The following is a 10966-nucleotide window of genomic DNA, read 5'->3' on the forward strand; positions in this document are numbered from 1 at the left end:
CCTTGGTACTTTCTTTGCTTAACTGCATTTTTCATAATACTGAATTCAAAGAAGATCCTCACATCATTTCCTGTATTTTCTGTCAGATCTGCAGACGATGCATTTAAAATATTGATAGCATAGAGTACATTTAAAAAAGCATTTTTAAAGTCAATGTACAGAAAGATATTGGACTCTTTGTGAGTCTGGTTATTCTTATCTGATATTGTTCAAAGTCCTAATGAACTTTGACTAGTTTCCTGCCAGTTAAACAACATTCACTATCTTAGAGGGCAAACTGAAGTGCATTTGATTCCATTGCCAAGGCCTAGTGTGCCAAGATCTTACAGAACAAGTCATGACTGTAATCTAATCTAAATTAAATTTTACCTGACCCCTATCCTTCACCTTAAAAGTAGTGTGCCAACATGAAGGTTCTATGTGTTTTTTTGGACCAGATTCAAGCAGGTATTAGAAGCTGTTAGAAAGACACACTTCGACACGTGCCGCTTCAAAGCATACCAAGAATTAAACCATGGCTTTCACTAAATGCTTCTGTCTGTATCAGTTAAACTTTCAGATACTTAAGAATTTTGCCCAGTTTCAATCAGTTAGCTATTCCAGGTATAAATCTTTCTAGTGTAAATAAAAAGTAAGCATTCCTATCATCCTGAAAGAATGGTCCAACATTTCTTGCATGTCATTACTTTTACCCCGAATAATTACTTTTTAATTCTCATAGTCTCCCACTTTCATGCAATTTTTTTTATTTCATACAGTTTCACAAGAACAGCACCTTACCAAAGGCATATGAAACTGGCAACAACACATATTAAAAAATAACAAGAAAATAGTGCATGAAGTCTTATTAGTAAAAGAAAAACCATGCAAAGTTTAACACCACCACAGATGTTTAGTGTAGCATAAACTGCACTTAGAACTCATGCTCTTTGCTCAAAAGTGTAAAGACAACACTGTGCATGCAAAGCCATGGTGGTTTGCTAAGGTTGGAGACTGGTCAGGTGCAAAAGCAACTTTTCTTAGTAATGTGAACCACTCATCCATCAAAAATACAAAGTGCACCTGTTGAGACATCTTAGCTCTTTGGCAATGACCCAAGCTTTGTGGAATAAATAGTTTTCTCTCTTTTAAAGGCGAAGTGGTGGCTCTGAGGCTGGGGGTTTGCACCAGTAATTGGAAGGTTGCTGGTTTAAATCCTGTAAATGCCAGAAGTGATTCCACTCTGTTGGACCCTTGAGCTAGACCCTTAACCTGAAATTGTTCTGAGCTGGGTATGATGTTAATCTGCATCCAGCCCTGCAAGCAGATCCTTCAGCATGCTGGGAAAACTTGGGGGTTGTTGGCAGGTTTGGCACTCCAGTCACCATAAAAAATCTCACGCTGTTCCAATCCATTCAAACTAGTGTGGTGCTGAGGTGTCACCTGTTACTCAGGTCCTAATCTGGGATCCTGAGGTGGTTTGTTGTGTGTTGGGTGCAGCAGCACACTGTATATGTGAATGCTCCCAACATCTCTCTCTTTTTAAATTTTTCTTATGCTTTTATGTTTGTGGCTTTTAATGGACAGTCTCAATCCACATTTAAATTACATAAGGTAATATACAGTATTCTATTCATGCCGATTTAACAATTCAGATATGAAGTCAACCATGTATTCATACAGTATATCCAGACAAACTTTAGGTACCTTAATCAATATTTTTAAATTTGGTTAATCATTAATTCTTTGTGCTTCAGTTCAAATAATATTCTTATATAATACGCTACCGTGGCTGTTCGTTTGTCTGTCCAGGATTTTAAATCACCTGTAGCTCGCAAACCATTTGACCTGAAATTTGGTACACATATACTACGTGACGTCTACTATCTGCTTTCGGGGTGATGATTGACCTCCAAGATTATTCCTCTTTTTATTTTTATTTTATTTTATTGTAGAATCAACTCTTGGCAGCGGCCAACAGGGCGTCCATGTGGCGCATGTGTACAGGCGCCGTTCTCATTCCCTACCAACTTCACCATCACTTCCTCTACCTCTTCATATCTTAAATCATTCTTGAGGCAGATTGAAGACTTAAGTGCCAGCTTAAGTAAAAAACATACAAAGTAATTGCAACACAAACACTGATTTGATCAGTTTTAACACAAAAAGGTGCCAATGAAAGAAGAGCTGCACAAGGAAGCAGCAAGTGCATCAACCTCTGAGCAAACGAATGCTAAACGTACAGAGAAAGAGTAGGAAAACTATGAATGCTCAAGTCAAGTGTATTCTCTGCATGTTATCATGCAGTGCGCCGTTACTGGTGTTTCATATTTTGTGATCATTTTCAGTTATTTGACATGATACACTATTTTACAAGTTTCTGGTTGGATTTCTGAACTCCCATAAACTTGTTTCTTCATAATTACAAATGCATTTATGAGAGAATAGCCCCTTATAACTTTGCCCTTTCATACAGTATGTTCTGGAAGAGTTCTCGCAAAATAAAGTGTACATTAAAATGGAAGGCCGTGTTTGGAATATCTTTTTTATTTTAGTCCTTAGAAGGTTCTTTTTCACTTGGAAATCCTATTAACGATCAAGAACTTTCTGAAAATATATGAAAGAATATAGTGAGTGAAGTGGTACAAGGAACCAAATACTGATTGACGTTTTAAAACCCTCATATCTGGTTTAACAGAAAGGTCTGTGTTAATCCCAGTTTTTTGTAATGTGCCTTGCAGTTTAAAGTATTTGTGCTTTAGCTGAGTATAGGTAGGTAAGACATGCAAAGAAAAACAAGCATTTTATTGTGGTGATTTGATGATTTTATTTTTAGGAGATTAATACTTGATCATTGTTTCCCTTCACTAGGGGAAAATGAAAGTCTTAACCAATCAATCAAGAATTCCCCATCCATTCCTAATCACAGTCTTTATGGCCTCCTGCAAGAGTTCATGCTGGAAAACTGTGCACTGAGGTGATTGCATTTACTTTGTTTTACAGATTAATTTGAAATGCCTATTTTTATATCAAGGGGTCTAGAAAGTTATTAACAGCTATGCAATTGCTATTTTTCTCTCAAGTCTGATCAGCTTCTCCTGCACCTTGTTAAGACAGCAGGCCACGCAGTTTGAAATTTTTGTCCCAGTGGGAGCTTTACTGAATAGCTCTGTACTTTGTTGCCAGTTTTTTTAGGTAGCGTTTTGTACTTTTGGTAGAGTATATGTTTCTGTATAGAAAGACATATAACCATGTTTGGCCAGAAAGTATATCTTTATTGTTCCTTTAAATGAATCCCTTTCAAGCCAATGACTATCACACACACCTCCCCACAGCAGCTGTTCAGCTCTCAGCTGACTTCTCATGCCCCGCACACAGCTCTGAATAGCCGCCACAGGCCACTGCTTGTCTGCTGCTCTTCTTGTTGTTCTTTGATGCTTGGCTTTTGTTTGGTTTTCCTTTTTATCATCTTTTGCTTCTGATTTGACTTTCTTTCCTAATATAAATTTTAAACGTACTAATCACTTTGTGTATTATGGCATGTGGTCCTCCTCATTAGGCTTACAGTTTTTCTTTTCATGAGTTTTTTTATTCTGCCTATTTTCTCAACAGTAAGGAGGAAAGTCCATCCATCCAACCATTTTCCAACCCGCTGAATCCGAACACAGGGTCATGGGGGTCTGCTGGAGCCAATCCCAGCCAACACAGGGCACAAGGCAGGAATCAATCCCGGGCAGGGTGCCAACCCACCGCAAGACACACACAAACACACCCACACACCAAGCACACACTAGGGCCAATTTAGAATCGCCAATCCACCTAATCTGCATGTCTTTGGACTGTGGGAGGAAACCCACGCAGACATGGGGAGAACATGCAAACTCCATGCAGGGAGGACCCGGGAAGCGAACCCGGGTCTCCTTACTGCGAGGCAGCAGCACTACCCACTGCGCCACCATGCCGCCCGGAGGAAAGTCTCCAAATATTTATACACAATTCTATGTGTACATTTGCAGCATTGCCCTGATTTTTGGATTTGTCTGCAACAGAATCTGACTTTTTTGTAGTTGATTTGTACAGCTCAGATATCTGGACTTTCCCTAAGACTTCATCACCCAAATTTAATCCATCATGCAAATCTCAACTAGCTGGTCCCTTGTTCTTGGGAAGATTGTCTGGAATTTCACAGTTGCCTAATATTTGTTAGTAATCATAAATCTATTAGCAGCATGGTGCTACAGTGGTTGGCCCAGCTGCCTAATAGCCACAGAATTCTGGCCTGCAAATGTCCTGTGAGGAATTTACACATTCTCCATTTGCCTGTGTGGTTTCCCTTACACGTTTCAAAAACATATGCTGAATATTAGGTTAATTTATGACAATGAATTTATCTAGTTGGAGCTGTGTAAGTAAGTGTACATGAGTGGATTCTGTGATAGACTGTCACTCTGTTGAGGGTCATTTATGTCCTAGCCCCCAGTGCTGCCAGGATGATCATCAGTTCCCCTTGACCCTGAACTGGCTATACAGGTGTAGAAGATGGGAGAATGGATACCAATGGATTCATTGATTTTAGAAATATTTGGCTTGCTATGTGGGTAAATAATTTTCCAAAGCACACACAGTATACGAGGGGCATTCTATAATTTATTTACCTCAGTAGGAAAGAAAAGAGTTTTCAAAAAAGATTTGTTTTATTTTTCAAAATAGTTCCCTAATAGCTCCATACACTTCATCCAATGACTTTAATCCCTTTGAAAAAAAACTTCTGTTTGACCTTCAAACCAGGACGTCACAGCTGCCTTGACGTCTTCATCACTTGAAAACCGCTGTCCATGGAGAGATTTCTTCAAAATTCGGAAAAGGAAATAATCTGAGAGAGCCAGGTCAGGACTGTAGGGTGGATGGTTCAGCTGCTGGAGCCCACATTCTCGGATGGCAGCCTGTGATTGACATGACATGTGAACCGCTGCATCGCTGTGAAGAAGCAGCATGCCTGCTGTGAGTTTTCCTCATCTTTTCTCTTTGATTGACTCTCACAAAGCAGTCATTGTGTTGGCATAACTCTCCCCTGTTATGGTTGTCTTGTGTGGCATGAACTCCAGAAGCAAAAGTCCTTCAGTATCCCAGAAGACAGTTTCCATGACTTTGCCTGCAGATTTTTCTATCTTGAACATTTTTGGGGTGGGGGGTGACTTGTGCTTCCACTGCATTGACTCCATTGTGGACTCAGGATCTCTGTGATAGACCCAAGTCTCATCTCCAGTCTTCAAACGATGAAAAAAATGCACTTGGTCTTCGCCGAGCATCTCCAAGTTCTCCTTTCAACACTGGAGCCTCATGGCCTTCTGACATGACGTCAGCATTCTTGGAACCAATCATGCACTGACCCTTGACATGCCCAACATTTCATGAATTATTTTCCAAACTGTACCTGCTGAGATGCCCATTTCTTCGGCTTTTCAGGAAATTTGTCTGTCTGACAAAATTAAATCCTCAACTTTCTTGAACATTTCTGTGAAAGTTGCTTCTACAGGCCATCCAGTGTGAGGGTCATCTTCAATGGACTCTCTACTCCACCTAAACTGCTTGCTACAAAATTTTACTTTGTAGGATGGAGCAGACTCACCATAAACTGCAGTCATGTGTTCATGGATCTCCTTTGGCTTTTTCCCTTCTTTTGTGAGAAATTGTATCACTGAACGTTGCTTCAAATCTAGCATTTTCTTACTTGATTCACACAAGGACTCTCCTGACATCCTGTCTTTTAGAATGTTAGACTCGCCACAACTGTGCATGAGCAACCTTGAGACGTGTCACAACCTGCCCAGACTTGTTTCAACATGCTTGCTACTTTTTTCATACTCCGTTACATAAATTATTGAACACGTACAGTATGTCCATTACAAGAGAGAATCACATGCTCTTCTGTGTAGAGATTTGTCATCTTTATGGAGGATTAATGCATCTAAACAAGCTATATATTGAATGAGCAAGTGCCTTCCCAAGCTTAATGAAAACATAATCGATTAGAGTAGCTTAAGAATGTAGCATCTGCGGTGTGCATGTAGTGTACTAAACCTGCATTTATGTGTAGTCATTTAAAATGTGTCAAAGCTTTCACCAAAAAAGTAAGCATTATTTACATGTACAGGAAATTAAGATTTTTTCATTTCAGTACACATGAAATAATGTTAAAATGGTAGATTGTAATTTGTAGAACAACTTTGTATTTCATACCATCCCATACCATGTCCTCTTCTAAGCCTGCTTAATCCTGAGCAAGGTTGGGGCCTATCCCAACAAGCACAGGACACAAGGTAGGAACAAATCCCTGGACAGGCCACCATTCCATTACAGAGTGAGCACACAAACAATAACAAATAAATTACATTATCACATGCATGGTGAATTTTAATATTTCTGCGTCAGACTAAGAGTCTAAAACTCTGCCTTACAATTGGTATGAAAAGTTGAAGGTATTGTTTTTTGATTTTGAGGCACTTGTACATAGTATAACAAATTTTGTATACCTTGATACTCTTTGTCTACAGTTGATAAATAAATAAAAAGCTTTTATGAGGTGATTTTTTTTATAAATCACTTTTTAGTATTTCATTTTAAAATGCCACAGTGAACTGGAGAAAGTTTGGCTAAGGGTTTTGTGCAGGTACTCATTGGCTGAACATAGACTGTTTCAGTGTGTTTACTTTTATTTATTTGTTTTATTTTTTTGTTTTTCATTTCTCCCATGTCAAATGTGTATCCTATCACATGAAATAATAGATTTGCCATTAATTGTGTGTTTGCTTTGACCCAGGCAGGAAAAGAGCACTTTGCTTAGAGATAATGACACTTGTAGACAAGAGATACAACGTCTGTGGAATGAGAACAAATGCCTGATTCTGAAAGTGGAGGACATGAAAAGGTGCTGTTAACCTTTTATATCTGTTACTTGTTGTTTCTTACTGCCCCAGTGCCTATACAATGCATTTAAAAACTTTTTAGAGTCCCTGTGTGATGGACTACAAAAGCCATGCCCATAATAAACAAGTAGTGTGGCATAGTGGTTAAAACCTTTGTGATTACCTAGGTTTGTGGGCTTGTGGGCAAGTAACTTCACTTGCCTGTGCTCAGATGTAGCCAGTTGTATTGTAAGCCACCTTGGATAAAGGTGTCAGGCAAAAGAAATGAATAATAGACTATCAATCAGAAAGTATGGTTAGGCACCAGTAAAAGAAACAACTTTATTTTTGACAATTATGGGAGACAGGTGGTAACCAAATATTTATTTTTTCATGTTTGTATATAATCTATTGGCCTTTATTTCCTTGTTCATTTCATAGGCTGGTGTGCTCCACCACTTTAGACAGTGGAAGACAGTCAAGAAAAGAAAGCAGTAACTGTGGGTGGGTCAAAGGGTTGCACCCTCCATGCTGTTTGCTTCCTTCTAGACATGTAAGTGTTTTATCATTTGTTACTGGTATGGAATCCTGCATTTTACTGCACTTTCAGAGCCTTCTCCTCTTCTATTACAGGTCACTGATCTGACTACAAGTGAGTATTGCTTTCATGACAGCCACTTAAAAAACTCTCCAGATTCCAGTGTTTCTTTCCTGCCGCAACCACCTCCCATGACAAAACAAATTATGGAATCCAGCTCTAACCATAAGAAGAGGTAGTTGCAAAGTCATTTTTATCAGTGATCCCATAACAGAACATTCCCAACAAATAAAGTCTGTTATCAGTCAAAAATGTAATTATTTCCTTCACGAGGTAGAAGTATGTAATAAACAAGAATAGTTGCATCAAATATTTGAAATGTGAGCTTCAATTTAAATGTTTAAAGTCTAAATATTCTCCATTATAATAGAGATTTGTCAAATGTTCCCCATCAGGCAGGAAGGCAAGATCCCTAGTAAAGGGTCAAAAATCCAAAATAACATATTTGTAATCACTGACCTTGAAGTAGTCTAAAATGATACCAGACACTAGACATCAAAACATGTCCAATGGACAAAAAAACTAAAGTGATTTCAATGCGTTCATAAGTAAATTCTTATGAACACAATACAGTGGAACCTCGGGTCACAACCGTAATTCGTTCCAAAACTCTGGTCGTAACCCGATTTGGTCGTGACCCAAAGTAATTTCCCCCATAGGATTGTATGTAAATACAATTAATCCGTTCCAGACCATACAAACCGTATGTAAGTATATTTTTTTTAAAGATTTTTAATCACAAATATAGTTAATTATACCATAGAATGCACTTGCGTAATAGTAAACTAAATGTAAAAACTAGGGATGCACCGATACCGAAACGGGTATCTGGTATCGGCCTCAATACCACATTTTCTAAAGTACTCGTACTCGTTAAAAGTCCCCCGATACCGGGGACCGATACCACGGTCTGAGAAATGTCTATGTTTGAGCGGCATGTAAGGGGTTAATCACAGGCGCTGAGTGCCCGCCCCCAGGCTCCAGCTGCAGCTCAGAGCGGGGAGAAGGCGAGGCGAGACATGTCAGCCGTGTGGAACTATTTCAAAGTGAATGAAGATGACAAAACAAAGGCGGACTGCAAATTGTGCTCAGCGAAATTGTCCAGAGGAGGCTCAAAAGGTAGCGCATTTAACACAAGTAATTTAATCAAGCACCTAAAATCCCAACACAACAATGAGTACAAAGAGTTTACCCACGCTTCTAAACCAACACAACCCACGCTGCAGCAAACTCTTGCAAGACGAGAGAAAATGTCCAGAGACAATCCACGTGCTGTGAAAATAACACAGGCAATTATCGAGTACATTGCATTGAGTGACCAGCCACTCTCGGAGGTAGAAAATGTGGGATTCCTGCGTCTCCTCCATGTTCTGGAGCCCAGATATGATGTCCCAAGCCGCCGCTACATGACTGACACGGAGCTGCCTAAACTACACGACTCCGTGAAAAAACATATCCACAGCCTACTGCAGGCCTCCTCTGCGTTTAGTTTCACCACCGATATTTGGACAAGCAGTGTTAGCCCCATGTCGCTAATTAGCCTAACCTCCCAGTGGATAGACGAGAGTTTCTTGTTTTTTTTGTTAAATTATATGACTAAAGCTGTTACCTGTAAATTTAAATCATGTTTTTATTAAGTACTTGGTATCGGCAAGTACTCGGTATCGGCGAGTACTGAAATGCAAGTACTCGTACTCGTACTCGTTTTCCAAAAAAGTGGTATCGGTGCATCCCTAGTAAAAACATTGAATAACACTGAGAAAACCTTGAACAACAGAGAAAACTAACATTGCAAGAGTTCACACTATAGCGCTATGAACCGCTCGCTAAAAACACTTTTTTTTTAATGAGTTTTAAGCACAGGGAAAAACGTGAACATTTGAAAAATCCATAATTTAATAAACAACCAAGAAAAGTAACATTGCAACAAATCACGCTACGAATCGCTCGCTAAAAACACTTTTTTAATGAGTTTTAAGCACAGGGAAAAACATGAACATTTGAAAAATCCATAATTTAATAAACAACCAAGAAAAGTAATATTGTAACAATGCACGCTACGAACCGATCGCTGTAAACAGAAGTGAAGTGGAGGTTAAAATCCAATAGAAAAAAGTCTTCATTAAATACAACGAGGTTAAAACAATGCTCGAATCAGTCTCTTTAAAAACAAGCCTGGTGCATTCTTTAACTGCCTTCTCGGCCTTATGCGGCCAGCCCTCTCTCTCCTTCTCTCTCTCTCTCTCTCTCTCTCTCTCACTCGCTGCACAGGGAGAGACTGAACACGTGCGGAATCATCGGCGTGCACAAACCAAAAGGGAAACTGGCTTGTTCGTATACTGAGTGTGTGGTCATGAACAGATGCAAAAATTTGCCAAACTGTTCGGACGTAACCCGATTTGTACGTGTTCAGAGACGTTCGTGAACCAAGGTTCCACTGTATTTGCATTGTTTGTGATGTTAGTCAGGACCCTTTTAAAAGTAATTCTGACAAGTACAATTCCATAATCATTTCATTTTTAGTAGCGAAAAATATTGTAGTTTCCTGATGAAAAGTTTAAATTATATGCATTATGTCATTGCCTCCATACTGGTCCGGCTTAGGTTTAATTGGGTTGTGATTCCAGATGGCCAGTAATGTGTATACATGAATATATTGGTGTTAGTCTGGATTAGTGTAGTTGAAGTCTATTGTGTCTGTGAGGTGTTTCAGTTCCTCTGTAATCTTACAGCTACACTAAACACACTTGTCAGGATCTATTTCGAATATTTCCTTCTCTTGGTTTGCACGTATTGCTAAAATTACTTGTCTTGCTTAAGTGGTGTGCTTTTTCCCATGAGTCATATATACTGTAGATGAGCTACAAAAACTAGAACGTTTCTTCTCATTTTATAATCATATCTGAATTTTGTGGTTTTGCTATAGCTGCAAGCATGGAAAATATGATGGCAAATGCAATGACTACGTCAGTATTTCTCCAATCAGTACTCCTGAAAGAAGTAAGCAGTGCCCCAAATGGTTTAATTTTACGAGCCCTCATCACCAAAGCTTTACTCTGAGACCAGAAGACAAAGTTGAGCCCTCTGCCCCTCCTCTTTCAACAATTTCCTCCTTTGAACTGGACACCATTATTTTCCCTCCATTGACATAAGAATAACAGGTAAACACCTATCAACTTTTGATCAGCACAGAGAAAGGGAGAATCTGAACTAAATTAGTACAGGTGTTAGGGTCCAGATCTTCATTTCTTACTTTTCACATAATAAATAGATTTAGTAACCATATTGACTCAAGAAAACTCCAAAATGTCATATGCAAGAATGGTGTAATGATAGAAAATTAGTCATCAGCTATTACCACACAGAGCAGTGTGGCCCAGTGGATAAGTCACTAACATTAAAAACCACTGAAGGCACCCATACTCTTAAGTATATGTCAGTTAGCGCATTATAGCTTTGTATTTGTAAAACACCTTGGAGTGCT

General features: G+C 39.1%; 1 protein-coding gene across 1 annotated transcript in view; it reads left to right on the forward strand.

The window, feature by feature from the left end:
- The window catches only part of LOC114656540 (kinesin-like protein KIF12), a 40279-nt gene extending 29642 nt beyond the window's left edge, over positions 1-10637 (forward strand). The window contains exons 13-17 of the mRNA XM_028808184.2: positions 2851-2956; positions 6800-6907; positions 7326-7437; positions 7518-7657; positions 10409-10637. Of these exons, the coding sequence (XP_028664017.2) occupies positions 2851-2956; positions 6800-6907; positions 7326-7437; positions 7518-7657; positions 10409-10634 (692 nt within the window). The 3' untranslated portion in view covers positions 10635-10637. The remainder of the gene's footprint in view (positions 1-2850; positions 2957-6799; positions 6908-7325; positions 7438-7517; positions 7658-10408) is intronic.
- Positions 10638-10966: the final 329 nt, after the last annotated feature.

This window comes from Erpetoichthys calabaricus, chromosome 8, assembly GCF_900747795.2.
Source record: "Erpetoichthys calabaricus chromosome 8, fErpCal1.3, whole genome shotgun sequence".
Taxonomy (NCBI): domain Eukaryota; kingdom Metazoa; phylum Chordata; class Cladistia; order Polypteriformes; family Polypteridae; genus Erpetoichthys; species Erpetoichthys calabaricus.